The sequence below is a fragment of the Echeneis naucrates genome, chromosome 12 (genome assembly GCF_900963305.1).
Source record: "Echeneis naucrates chromosome 12, fEcheNa1.1, whole genome shotgun sequence".
Lineage (NCBI taxonomy): Eukaryota > Metazoa > Chordata > Actinopteri > Carangiformes > Echeneidae > Echeneis > Echeneis naucrates.
Window position 1 is genome coordinate 4,730,906 of NC_042522.1, and position 14,886 is coordinate 4,745,791.

Here is a 14,886-nt window from a genome sequence, read left to right on the forward strand (position 1 = left end):
TTGTTGTTGTTAGTATTATCATCAAATATAGAAATTCGATCCTGGATTTTTAATGACTTTTACCTTAAATAAGCATTAACATTAGAGAAACTTGACGCGGTGTCACGTGGTCAAAGTTGTTTACCACGTGTGTTGTGTGTCACTTCTTAAAAATACGCAACTGGGCATAGGAGTCACTGTGGATGCTGCTGCAGCTAGCGTTGTTATTTAGGGAGTCCCCCTCCCACCCCCCAACCTCGCTACCCCGACCACGCTGCGGTGCATCTTATTCCCCGGACGGTCCTCCTGGTCCTTAATATATAACTGTGGCGGGCAGCTGAACTCTGAAGACCACCCTGTCTCTAATTTTGCAAGCACAGCTAGCGTTAGCTAGCGGGTCCCACAGCAGAGCTAACGGCTAGTTGCTTAGCAGCAATGGAGTGGCGGGGCAACGGAGCTCCGGTTTACCCCGGTGAGGACCCCAGCAGTGATCCGGCTTCAACAGCAAGGGGTTACGATGGTGTTTACCATCACCAGCAGGTAATTAGCTCATGGTAGGGGTCTAGTCCTGGGATTAACCGTGGACCTTACTGTGCACTGAGGCGAGTTTTGGGTTTTAAATTATCCTAAGCCCGATCGTTGAAGTTGTAAAGTAACACACTGTGATATTTGGCACACACCATTGTGTGTTTATTGTTATTTATTACTTTGCCCGGTTTTAAACTTTAAAATAAGAATAGTTATCTCATCGGTTATCTTAGGTGAGGGCAGTTTCCAAACATCAGTGTCTAGGCTGCAGGCTAACCTGACGCCAACCCAGATTTTTCCTAATATTCCTCTATAATGTAACAAGGTAAACAGATCACGAACAATGTCATCATCTTGTTTGGGAATGCTAAATCAGTATCGGAAAGAGATCATCCGTGTGTGGGATGCTTGGTGAGATCAGAGGTCACAACAGGACGCGTAGCAGCCGCATTTCTCTCTCACATGTCTCCTAGGTCCTGCGCATTGTCAGACACTTGGCAGCTGTGTGTGATCACTGCAGGGGGTGCTACAAAGGGCATTTGGCTGTTTGGTAGCCATTGACAAGATGGATACAAGTACTTGTGCATTTTTAGCCCCGTTGCCCCACCCTTTTCCAAATGCAGCAGAGATGTGGTCATTAAAGCTTAAAAGCCCAATGGGCTAACATTTGGTTTGTAATCCAGCGGCTGTTTGTAGCTCTCAGCTGTTTAGTCCCAGGACAACCATCATTCAATGGGAAAATGCATGTAGACTTCATTGGGTGCTGTGGTAGAACTAGTTAGGCTCGCTCATGATAACAGTATCTAGTCAGTATAAATCCCTCTCCCCTGGATGATGTTGTTTTGACATTGGGGCTTTTGCACATTTTGTCAAAAGTTAGCATAGATGCACTGTCAAGCAAACTAAATGGAATCCTGCACAACAGGACTGATTTGTGTATGCATTTGCCACTTTGTACTCATTTATTTAAGTCTCAGTCTGTTCTAATCATACAGAGCATGAACTGGGAGTCCGTGACAGTGACTCTCTGAATATCCCAAATCTAATTTTCTTTCCATTTACCTCACAACAGTTACCATCATCACAACTTTGTGACTGTGCCATGGCGTCTCTCTGCCAGAGTCAGCAACGCTGCGTGAAGGCATCTATTGTTTCTAGCTGGAGACTGGCTGAGGCACAAGACCAGCTATGTTCCCTAGGTGTCCATAGCTCAGAGTCCTTGGAACAGGAACGTGCACGGACACTGGTCTGCCCCTCAGAACTCACGCACACTGAGGAAGAGTGGCGGCGCAAGGAAAGCATGCTGGGAGGTCAGGAACCAAGCTGCAGTCCTGTGCTTGGAGCTGTCGGAAGTTGGGACGTTTTTGATAAGGTAACAGAACCTCTGTCATTGTTAGAGCATTTTAAGTTAGACTGAGTGATCTTAGTGTTTGATGATCATGTGGCAATGGTGACATGATAAATACCCAGTCCATATCCTCTTGGTCTTCTAGAGTATCATTAATGTCCAAAATCAACCTGCTGAAATGGATCAGGAGAAGTGTGATATTCATCTCCAAAAGTATGAGAAAGAGATCAGGCATTTTGGTAAGTGGCACACTAAATCAATGGTATAGAATCTCGCCCTCAGATTGTTAAAAACCTGAAACTAGTGTATTGTCAGTTAAAGCCCTAGAAGATTGTTATGAGTTTTGGCAGAATTGTTTCTCCTGCCTTGGAAGAAATCTTAGTTAGTTTTCAGGTTAATATCTGAATCATCAAGTTTCCTGTGCTGAATAATTCAAAATACTATCATGACAATCAAGCAATAGCAGAAATAGTTTGATTTCCTTAGCCTTTTTTAACCTGTTTATTCATAATATGAACTCTAATGAAATTGTACAGCAATGTTGTTGGATTGTACATTTTTCTGGCATGCCATAGATATGACCAGCAACATTTTTACAAAGCAGTAGCAAATTGTGCAGGTGTTCAGTCTTTGACTGTTTCTCAGCCTTAAATGTCTTATTGCTCCTCATAAATTGTGTTTTTTCATCCACCAAATCATACAAACAGAAAATACAAAATTTACATAATAGGGCTTCATAGAACAAATTGACAAGTCTTCTATCAATTTTTTTAGGTATGTTGAGGAGATGGGATGACAGTCAACGGTTCCTTGCAGGCATGCCTCAGCTCATCTGTGAGGAAATGGCCAATTACTTAATTCTGTGGTGCATGAGACTTCAGCGAGAAGGGGTAATGTACTGATCGGCTTAGGCTTATGTTACTAGATCAATTTAGTTGTGATAAACGATTCTTTCATAACAATATCATCAAGTGACCAAAGTTGAGAAATAATAATAATGTAACTAAATAATTAAAAATTATTTAATAATAATAATTTAACTCACAAACCAGTATTTTTTTTTATCATCATTACAGATGGGTATAAATTGTAGATTAAATATTTTTCATTATCATCATGATGAATATAGCCAACAATAAGCTTAGATTTTGTTTCTCTCAGCTCGTCAGACTAGAAAATCAGTGTGAACAACACAATCTTTCCAGGAGATTTATTGACGTTAAAAAAGATGAAAGAATGGCAGATTTATCCTTTTGCTGTCTTTGCTTTGACCCGTTTGAGATTAGGGCTAGAGCAGAACCAGGTAAACAACAATGAGGAATTTCCCATCCATCAGTGCTTAAATATGGGTACTCTGGCTATCAAAATATGTCTCCAATATTCAGGCATTGTCTATGTGTAGCAGTTCTCTTCCTCTTGATGCACACTGAGAATATTACCCCTCCAAAGAAGGAATGGCCTCACCTGCTTTATAAGTCTCATGTGTGTTTAAATTTTCACGTTCATTATGAAACTATTTTAAACTAATACAGTGACACACAGAGGCTGTTTTAAGTCTCAAAATCAAAAATGCTTACTGAAAGACACGCAGGCTCTCTGAAATCTTGTTGTGTGTCCTACAGAAAGAAGCACTGATGGAACAGGTGGCGCACCAAGCTGTAGTCATGCAGTTCATCCTGGAGATGGCGTTGAACTCTCAGAGGGACCCCAGAGGCTGCTTCAGACAGTTCTTCCACAAAGCCAAAGTACAGATCACTGCTTTATGTACTGGATTGACTCAGGCCCAAGGCCTTCATACCTTTTGTGTTTTTCATATTTGCCATAATTTAGCATATTTTCAGGGTTAATGGCTATCACAAAGGCAATTAAATTTTAAAATGTATGCTAAACATTGATTTGGTTTCTTTTGTAACGAAAGCTTAAATAAAGCATGCCTAATTGAAGTTCAATTCCTATTACTTTGGATGGATATTGTTATTTAGGCCATTCTCTGCTGTGTGTCCTTCTATTGATGTCTTTAATTCTCTACAGGAAGGACAAGATGTCTACTTAGAAGTCTTCCATACAGAGCTTGAGGCCTTCAAACATAGAGTTAAAGAATATGCAGTCAAGTGTAAAGGTGGTATACCCAGCAATGCTGAGCAACATAACACTGGCACAAACTGCAGACTTAACCCCAAAGAACCCCAGGACTCTTTACCTCCAGTAAGTGTCCCATCATCCCTCTAAAACTGCAAATCAAGTCACAATATATAGTCTTCAATATATTGTTTTGAGGAATGTCAGAAATGTAATGAAGCACTTCCCTTACATATCTACTGGTGCTTTGTGCTAGTCTCTTCCGTATTCTTCAGAGATACACTTTTCGAGCATCAACATCACCTACCCTACACTCTGTCAGCCACTTGGGTATCGTAGCTAATTCCCACTATAATTGTTTCACACTTATAAGTATGAATCCCAGGCCCTGAGCTTCTCTGTTGTTTGTACATTCACCCTTTGCTTGTGTGGGTTACCTCTGAATACAACTGAAGTGAATTATTTCAATTATTAATTTTCATAGTTACGTTTTTGAAATAAACTTTTAAAAGGGTAAATGACAATTGTCCCATACAAATGAAAAAGCTCTTCCGTTTATGACATTTATATTTATTTTAATATCCAGATCAAGTCAATTGTGAATTTTTTCAAAAAGTGTATGTTACAGTTTTCTCGGTTTAAGTTGTTCTATCTAATTTCAAAGCCTTTTCTAAGTGAGAGTGAATGAAGCCTTCTCCCCTCTATTGGCCTCTCAGCACGATAAGCTGCCAAGATCTACTCAGAGAAAAGAAAAAAACCCTCCCCTTCTCACATAGAGGAATGTGATCATGCCCATAGAAAGTGAAACTGCTCTGGCACAGTTTTTGGAGCTTTTTTTTTTTTTTTTGCCTTCTTCTTGCACCTTTCTTTGCCCTTAGCTTGAAAACTCATTCTGTCTGTAAACAGAGCAGACCATCTTTGTGCCCTCCCAGATTAGTTGATGGTGTGAATCAAGGATCATAATTTTAGTTTCAGGTCTGATTTGAAAGGTGGAGTCAGAATGCGGTTATTCAAATATTTTAATCCTGTAACTGAACAGCAGTAGGTAAATCCTTTAGTGTACATCTCTGTAGTGCTAGTGTGTTTTTTGTCTGTTTTTTTACCTATTTTAGGTTTGCTTTTTGCATGGCAGACCGCTGCTGTGATTGGTTTTATTGTATCATTGAACGCTCCTGTCTTTGTTCCCCCCCACCAGGTGTCAGAGTACCCTCTGAAGCGTTGTTTAGACTCCGAACTGTGGACAAGCACAGGAAAGTGGACAAAGGATGACACAACAGAAACAGAGGACATTCGCATGATGGAGACTTCCTAGGGAATGTGGCACCAACCCCTGTTTTTCTTCCATCTCAATTGTCTCCCCATTCAGGAATAAACTGATTTCTATGCCCTTTTTCAACAGCAGACCAGGCTCCTCAGCAGCAGTGCTGAATAGGAATAAGTGGGCTAATTATTATGTTTTATGGACAAATGCTTCTCATTGTCGCCATTGATATATCAGTGAATTGAGTTGGTTCCTGCAGTGGCACTTGGAAGCTTATTGCACATATTATACTAGAACACTGGTTTTACAGATTTCTCATTAGCTTTAAAGGTGTTTTTTTTTTATTTCTCTTGGGCCAGAGCAAAAAGTCCAAATACACCCATAAAAATAACCCAAGTCTATTTGCCAAAAGCAAATGAAATCCATTGTCTGGAGAACTTGGGCTGGTGGGCTGGACCTGTGACAACAGGTGCATGCCAAGAGTTGCAAGTGATTTGGAATGAGTTGCAAAGGATCCTGATTATTGGGAGAGGATTAATAATACAGGCAGCGTGGATGGCGGTATGTCCACCTACTTGATCTTCTGAAACAGACAGAACAAACAGGTGGGCCAAGATGGCATGTTTTGGTTAAAACTTTTAATATTTCCATTGGCTTTTGTCGGCGATTTTTGCCATTCACTGATGTCCTAGAGAGGACCAAGAGGAGCAGTTAGCCTTAATCCTCATGAAGTAGAAAATTAAAGTTATTTTAAAAACCTTCTATCATAAATCCAAAATGAAAATTTGTTAATATCAATGTGGCTGTACATTGTTGGCATTGAACACTGCTGCATGCAGCTGCATGAAGTTCATTCATTTCTGAAGTAGTATTAATGTTAAAGTATTCCTATGTTGTCTGGAGAGGCTCAAGAAGCAATTAAATTGTGTAACCGCCTTTATATCTGCCATTACCATGCAACTATGGCATTCACATTTACCCAGAGTACAAGTACAAATTCACTCAGTGTGTATGTAAAGCCAACAAGGAATTAAGATACAACAAAAGATGAGTTCCTAATAAGATAATATACACTGTTTTTGAAAGAAAGCAATCATTGGTGTGCACTTGGATCTCATTTGTGTTGTTCAGGCTTGAAGTAAAACTTAATTAGTTGCTCATGTTTTACGTTGCTTGACATTTGACCAATGGTAAACTGAAGACAGTAGTGCATTGTTTTTGTATCAGGATTATGTAAGGCTATATTGTACCTGTAATTTTTGCATGTGTGAGACAATTTTAGATAACAGTAACAATAACTAATTTAAAGTCAGGTATTTTCTGGGTGCAAGAGGCATGGTGATGTAAGGTGTAAAGAGGGCACAAGTTATTCATGTGTTGGTTATTCATCAGGTGTGAAATTGAATCAGAGCATCAAATTTCAACCTGCACACAGGCGATTAATAAACAAATCACTGCAAATTCTTAATATTTAAGTTAATAAAGGCTCTCCTATGTCTCTGTGCTTTGCATATTTATTTTTCTCTGTTTGAGGGAGATGTTTGTGTAAAATACACTTTCATCTTACTTTTACAGCTCACCGTGTTTTACCTGGCTTACTATAAGTGTTGATACCACCCATTCCCTTAAACTAGTGCACTGTGCACACTTGCTGATTGTGTGTACTCAATTCTGGGATCTATACCTGAGAAGGAGATGAAATGCACCAGTGTGAAGGGGAGGAAAAAAGGGCTGTTCTCTCCATAAAGACTTACTGTAAAGCTGTATGCAGAGCAGAGCTCTCTGCGTCTGAATGTGTCCTGCACTTTATATTTCTCTTTTACTGTTTTTGTCACTTTTTTGTGCTCTCAGTCATCCAGAATTCAATCTAAAGAGTTTTAGATGCAATCCTTGTAGGAACTACTGGGTTGTGCTCTGTGATCTTTGATTTTGTTTTACTTTTGTATTCTGTTCAAGGGAGTTCTTGCCAGATTTACTAGCCTACCCAGTAACTGTCCCCTCGGTCTGTTTAGAGTAAATACTTGCTGAGTGAGACAATCAGCAAGATTTTTATCAGGCTGTGGAAAAGAAACCCCACTCAAATCATTAAACAATTTATCACGAGCTTCTGTGTTATGCCTTGTTTATTTGCCAACAAAAGAGTCAGAGTATGAAGAGCATCATAAATACAGGGATTGTCAGCAGTAATGCGAGAAACAATTCGCTTCCCGTCCTCATTCTTTTTATTTTTTCACTCCTTCGATGACTCTATGCAAAAATAAGTGTGAGCTTAAACTGCTGTACCAAACTTTTGGCCAATGTCTCTGCTGCCTTTACTTTCTACTGTAAACCCACTGACAGTAGACAACAGTAAGATTTGGCTTCTTGTGCTCCTGTGAAATGATTGTAAAACCAGTGCTAAATGTTTGTGTTTTGCTGTCAACTACCGCAATGAAAATCATTAACTTTTTGTGAGCCGTTATAAATCATTTTGCTTTATCCTAAATTCCTAAAGGATACTATCAAATGATGAGTTGCATTATGGGTTTTGACAAAGGAAAAAGAATATGGTAAATTGAAATTTCTATATATTGTTCTGCTGCATTAACTTTGTTACTTTTGACAATGTCAAGTTAGTATTTGGAGTACTCACTTTTGTACTCACAATTGTTGTAGGAGCAGCCGAGTTACTGTTGAAATCTATCAAATAAAATTATGATCAGAAAATGATCCACCTGCGTTGTTCTGGTTTACAATTATACCCTAAATACAGCAATAATCCTCAGAAGGTTACTGTGCTACATAATAAATAGTCACATTCTTGTAAGTTGTCCAGAGAGAGGAGACATGATTTTACACTTTGTATTGTACAGACAGTACAATTCAGGAAACATTCACGGCATAAATCTAAACAGGTAAGTATTTCTGTGGCTCTTCACATGGTAAAGCATTCTTAAGACCAAAGTGCAAACAGACAGCTGCAGATCAACCTTGAACCCTGTAATACCTTCCAACACTCCGTGCATACTGTGCTTTTAATGTTTTCACTCATTATATTTTACAGTGATAATTTCAACTGTCAAATAACATTGTTGTTGATAGAAATCGTCAGAGCCCCTGGTTAGAATGGACGCTGGCATATTTAAGAGGCAACATTATTAAGACTTAAGAAATAGTTAAAAGAAACAGATGGTTTAATTAATAATATTAAATATAATCTAATAAGTCTGGTCTTTGCATACATTATTCTATTAGTGGTCCTTTTTCATGAAAAAGTATCTAGAAACTATATTCCCTGAGCTATCTTGTACTTCTCCAAAAAGCAGCAAGAGGCACTTCAGCATGGAAGTTGCTGAACAACATGGCACATTTCCCTTTAGAGCAACTACCACTGCGTAGGAAACAGTCCCGATAAGGCAGTTACAAACTGACTAGATTGTCAATTCCCCTCAACAAACACTATAATTAATCATTGCAATCATTACAAACCTAAGCATAAAAAACATATACAGTATACAGTACTTCATTCCTTCCATTACAACTGCTCCTGTTGTATTGCAATATTTTACATATATTTATTACATATTTCACTTTGAAGAATGTAAAAGTCTGCTTGAGTGATGTGTTGCTTTTTAAAGGCACATCATAGAATAGATCCAATGTGTGAAAACTTTTCACAACAAATGTATGCCCAAGTCCTGACAGTTTCCCAACATGCTTTCAGCAACATTATGAAATCAGTGGCATCACGTGCACTTCAATATCAGGCTCTTCCAAACAACATAGTGGCTTTACGACTTTTATAAACTGCACGCTTGCACCTCATGTTGAACTATCAGAATAGGTTTTCACACACAGATCTCCTCTGATGTGTCAGACAGTGGCACTTTGATGGAATGGTGTGTATGGGGTGATTTCTGGTGGTAACTTTCAGACTTTTCAAGCTTTTCTCTTTAGGAATTCTATGCAACCTTTTGATTGATCAGGGAGAGTTTTCTGTAGAGCAAAGCCTCCACATCAGGCCAGATCTTGTTTGTTTCTGTGCCAGAGAATGTCTCTAGCACACCTTTACTCCTGCAGAGGAAAACAAACGGAAATATCTTTATTTCCAGTCACTGTTTCAACTGTTTTTTAGTATTACAACACAATCAGAAAAAACCAAAAAAAAAAAAAACAACACATAAATTCATACATCTGCTGTTATTCCACATAGATAGATGAGAACAATATTAAAATTTGTTGCAGTAAATAAAACATGCTGAAACCATTTTTCCTCCTTTCCAGTGAACCCCTTACCCTTTTGTTTTCCTGTTTGGTTGTTTTTTTTGTTAACCTCTGAGATTAGAAACACATTTTCACATTCTACAAGTATTTGTTTTCATTTCTTGCTAGCTAATGCTCTGGAAAATGCGGTTCTTCAGTATTGTTTTAGTTGAGCAAGCAACTCAAGAGTGTGCAGGAGGTCAAAGCCTAAGGTCAACGTTAAAACAGCATGTGGCTTAAGATTTTAAGGTAATTGTGTGAATTAGACTTCAATGACAAATGGTGCTAAATTGCAGTCAAACACGTGCCACTCGTTCCTAATTTTCTGTGAAACAAATAGTTATGATGTGCTTCAAGTACATTTTAATTGATTTGTACTTTCCTACCTGTAGTACTCTAAAACAGGCTCTGTCTGAGTTTCATAGGCCTTCAGTCTCCGAGTCACTGTCTCTGGTGTGTCATCATCCCTCTGGACCAGCGGTTCACCCGTCACATCATCCAAACCCTGGAGAAAACACAATGAAGGTCAATGCTCAATCAGCAGACATACCATAGAATACACGTTTAGCAGAAAAAGATTATGAGACTTCTTCACGCCGTTGCTAAACAAATGCTTCAGGCATTAACTTCAAACAACTAGTCGTCTTCCAAGAAGAGCAGGATATCTCTAGTTAAAGAACAGAAACAATACACCTCCTGGAATGTAAACACTGTTCATCAAACCCAAAGTAGTGCAAACTAACTTTGAAGAGAGACGGGGCTGACAACAGTAGAGCTTAACGCTGAAATTTATTTTATATGCTCACAGATTTTCTTGCATTTTCACTCTGTGAAATGTCAGAACTGTTTCTGTTGAAGGATACAGCTTTAGCAATAAGGCAGCAGAGCAACGGGCCACCACTCCAATGATGATCTAATACAGAGACAGTACAAAGCAGGACATGTGACTGCAGTGGTTGACATTTTGCCTTGTCACAGTAGGAAAGGGTATGTGTTACTAACAACACTAATGGTGGCTCTGCTCTTTTCAAGTGTATCAAGAAGGTTCTGCAGTGAGGCCACTGAATGAGATCACAGCAGCTAAATTTAATTCACCTATCATTTACTTTATAATTTGCTTTTCAAATGGTGACATGTACAATTGTCTTCTATGAAAGGCTTGAATCTAAACTTATATATAGCAAAGGGTATTTTCTTACTTTCATATCCTTAAACCCCATTGGGGATTGTTTCCATCTAAGCACATTTCCTGACTGGTGCTACAAGTTGAAATTGAACATGCTGTCATTACTTTTTCAAGTATTTGGTGACATGAAATTTTACTAAAAACTTATAATGGTCACTTTATAATTGTGCTAGCAGAAAAGGATTAATACTGTCAGCAAACTTGATTTCTGAATGTCTCTTTTTCTAAATAATCTTGACACTAATACAATAATAATAATAACAATGGATAATAATAATGGAGTAGAGGTACTTCTCTCAATATGACTGTTCCCATGGAGCATCATTTAAGCACAGCGAATACGTAATCCCAACACCCAGCTGCAGCCCTTCTAAATCTGCTTCTTCTATATTTCAATATGAGATTATTTGGGATTTAAATGAAGAGTGTGTGCACAGGCCCTGAATACTATTCCTATTTGTCATTTAGTTTAGATAAAAACCAATCTACTAATGAAAATATGGCCACAACTAAACCAATCAGAGTAGATTAGCAACCAATCAACCAGAATAAGACTATAAAAACACCAACGAGCCTACCGATCAAACAAAGCAAAGATGCTAGACATCTTGGGTCTAGGTGTAAGTTTGTACCAAAGTTCTTGAAATGCCCTAAAGGCGTAACTGAGATATTGGTTTTACACACTTTTGGCTGTGTGACCTTTGACCACCAACATCTAAGCAACCCATTCTTCAAATCAAATCAAATCAAAGTTCATTTATATAGCACCAAATCCTAAATAAGTTAGATAAATGCACATTACTTATGGAGCAGGTCTAAACAAAAACTCCTTCTAAAATAACCTTGAATGCACATGAAAGTCTTTCACAAATGGGAAGAAGGTCCAGTAAAGCATTGTTCTCTACTTAGATTATCGAAAAGCTCTTTCTGACACAATGGAAACAGCTAATGCTGATCTTCACAAAACCTCAACAGCTAGAAACCCGAGTCACAGTAACAATTGTGTTCTGTTTGATTTGGCAAACAAGTGAATAAAGTGAATGAATGATTTTGAGACTTTTTTTCTTTTGCCTTGCAGCTCCTCCATTGTTCTCACGTCCATTTTCATTGTACTTGTGTGATTGTATTTGATGAGACCAAAGGTCCACACTTTTCGCAGCAAACAAGGGGACTGTTGTTTCATCTCCTCTCAGTCTATCACTGCTTGCATCTCATTATGACCTTTATCTGTCAATCTGTCTTGGAGCAATCTCACAGCATTTTGTTTGGTTTCAATTCCATTGACTTTAATTTTATGCAACTTGGTCACAAAGCTTCTTTGTTCTCTTCCTTTTCTTCTAGCAATCCCTTTTGCCCCTTGATCATTTGTATTACTCCCATACCAACATTCATCATCTCCTTTTTCCACAGGGAGGTTCAGAAACTGAGCAGCATGGTTTACTTCTTCGACAATAAGTAAAGCCAATTGTTAGCCAAATAAAGCAGTGGGATATCTTTGTTTGAAAAGAAATTCTAAGTGCATCTGACTGATGAGTAAGAAAGTATTTACAGGGACTTTAGGTGGATTGAAATCTGTGTTGTAGACTCTGCCACTAGGAAGATGAGTCCAGCGTGAGGTCAGCCTGTCTTTGATGGTCTGGAAAGGCACATTGAGATTAATGACTGTATTCACAATGTAGGCGGAATCGAGAGCCTCTGCCTGAGAAACTGTCCGGGGAAAGCCTACAAGAGAGACAGATAAGAATAAGACCAAACAAATAACTGTACCAAGATTTGAATTAAAAGACAAAATCCCAAATGACAACAGGAAACTTTTATGCTGAGAGAAGAAAATGACAGACCCAGACAAAGGACGTACCAAACTAAAATGCGACTGAGTAGTGATACAAACTTACCATCTAGCAGCCAGCTGCACTGGCCTATTGCTTTCAGTTCACTCAGGATGAGACGAGATATGACATCATCAGGTACCAGCTGACCCTGATCAATACTGGACTTCATCAGCAAGCCGAACTCTGAGAAAGAAAACCAGAGGCCGATTCTGATCATTCTAATTACAAACAGGGGAATCCTTTTCTTATGAATCTCAGCTGAAATCACAACCTGAAAGACAGGCTGCACTGTTTGCATCAGTTACCTTCTTCAATTCTGTTAGTTTGTAACATATTATTATTAATATCTAATTATACTGTGTACTATAAAATTTATGGGTATCTTTTTTTTTTTTACTAAAAAGTAACATTTTCAATGGATTCTCTGCATTTATGAGGTCAACCCATGATTTTCTTTTTTTTTTTTTGTCACTCCCACTTTAATTGGTTGGAGTCTAGCGAAAGACAGGAATTTCCTGACAAGCCTTGCAGAACTGACCTGACTGTGGTAAAACACTACTCTAATTCCACTCTGAAAGAGAGCAAAGGGTAAAGCTGACTATATAACTTCCCCTAATGGGGAAGGACCGCTTGGCGTTTTTCTCAGTATTATATAATGACATGTACAGGAAAAATCTATCTGTTTCCTTTGTATTAAATACATGATTAATATAAATACAGCCCAATAAAGTCAGCACACTAAATACTACTGATGGATATACTATACTATACTATACTGATATATTACTACTAGTGAAGCAAAGCAATTGGCAAAGAAACAACTAACCCCTAACCCATATTTCATAAATATATCACTCAATTTTATAAATTGTAGTAGACTTGAAAAAAGTCAAAAAAGGGGATTTTTATAAATATTCTGTATGAGAAGTTAGTGAAGTTCCAGAAGCAGGTCAGTCGTTCAGATCCAAGGACCTACTCAACCTCTAACAATGCAAGGTCTTAATTACTGAGCCAGTATGACTGCACATACACAGAATGAGGGTATAACAGAGTGTGAAAAGGATTGCTTGAATGTATAATGAATGGTTAAAGCTTGCAGCTGCAGCCATTGCAAGGGACTTCAAACCTCCTTTCAGCCAACATTACTGCTGTGAGATTGTCCAGTCTTGTAGTTTAAAAAAAAACCTCATCTACAGCCCTGGTAAAAATGTGCCCAGCCTTTCATATCTAGATTTTATTATCATCATCTAAGGTGATACTGAGGTGTAGTGGGCAAACACCAAAACAATGCTCTATAACCCTTCTAACCATTTTGACCTTGACTCGAGAAAACAGCTTCTTGCCTAACCTGTGCAGCTCCTCTGAGACATAGAAGTCAAACTGTAGGAGTGGTGTTCTTATCACAGGGGTCCAGAACATTAACTCATCCACAATCACACTAAAAAATATAGTGTGTCGTCAGCGTTTGTGTGTGTGTGTGTGCGTGTGTTTCCATGATAATATGTTTTTGTAGACTTCCAGGAGAGTAAATGCTACAGAAAGAAAAGAGAAACATTTTCTCTTGCCTCTTTGTTAAGGTTTGTTGTGTTGACTCAAAGGCTAAAAAACCTGCAAGATTTCTCTTTAGAATTACACATACCCATACTAACGCATTCTTATTAGTTTGCAGCAGGACATTTAAAGCTTACCGGTTTTTGCGTTGATGTGGGCTCTCAAAATGTTCCCACTGGAAAGGTGAGTCAGCCCGAAACTTTTGGTTATGCGCGCAGAGACTGTTCCTTTCCCCGACCCTGGTGGGCCCATAATAACAGCACGAAAAATCTTTTGAAGAGCCATTTCAGACAGTTTCCTGTGAAAATAAATATTTCTGCGAGTATAACCGCCGAACACAGTTCATGAAACTCCCTTCAGCGGATGCTCAGTTAAAACTGGATCGGTTTTGCCGTCTTTAAAATAAATGCGCAACGTAACCGAGAGTGGGCGCGTCTTTTTCAGCCAGTCTAGACTCTCACTGGACCTTGACTTTTATTTCCCCTTATCCCTGCAGAAAAACAGAAGAAAGAAGAAGAGGGGGAGGAGGAAGATGAACTCTGCACGACGTGGTACGGAGGAGAAAAGAAGGGAGGATGCAGCCCTGTGACGCCGACAGAAATGACTCCGTTTCTGCAGCCTGCACACAAACATCCCCCTCTTGCTCTGTTAACGCTTTAGTTGAGGTGTATTTATTCTTCCACACGGTTATGCAATTGGTCCACTGGCAAGGTTGCGATTATTAATCCCTTCCGAGCGCCGATCCCTTCAGCTGACAGACCTGCAAATAGTCGGCCGGGCTGTAATGACCAACCCATCTGCTCCCCAAAGCCCGCTTCAACCTCTTTGGGCGTTTTAAAAGCGATTTCAATCGATCGATCTATAGATCTATACACCAATA

At 38.9% G+C, this 14,886-nt stretch overlaps 2 protein-coding genes across 2 annotated transcripts; one reads left to right on the top strand and one right to left on the bottom strand.

Annotated features, from left to right (window-relative positions):
• The first annotated feature begins 167 nt into the window (after positions 1–167).
• Positions 168–7,298, top strand: cdc37l1 (cell division cycle 37-like 1). The gene is made up of 7 exons (XM_029516622.1): positions 168–519; positions 1,580–1,879; positions 2,001–2,094; positions 2,630–2,745; positions 3,478–3,600; positions 3,887–4,060; positions 5,130–7,298. The coding sequence occupies exons 1-7, from the start codon at positions 415–417 to the stop codon at positions 5,244–5,246; spliced, it is 1,029 nt and encodes a 342-aa protein (XP_029372482.1). The 5' UTR covers positions 168–414; the 3' UTR covers positions 5,247–7,298.
• Positions 7,299–7,306: 8 nt separating this feature from the next.
• On the bottom strand, positions 7,307–14,809 carry ak3 (adenylate kinase 3). The gene is made up of 5 exons (XM_029516624.1): positions 14,144–14,809; positions 12,519–12,638; positions 12,173–12,345; positions 9,824–9,942; positions 7,307–9,248 (listed from the first exon to the last, which is right to left on the bottom strand). The coding sequence occupies exons 1-5, from the start codon at positions 14,289–14,291 to the stop codon at positions 9,137–9,139; spliced, it is 672 nt and encodes a 223-aa protein (XP_029372484.1). The 5' UTR covers positions 14,292–14,809; the 3' UTR covers positions 7,307–9,136.
• Positions 14,810–14,886: the final 77 nt, after the last annotated feature.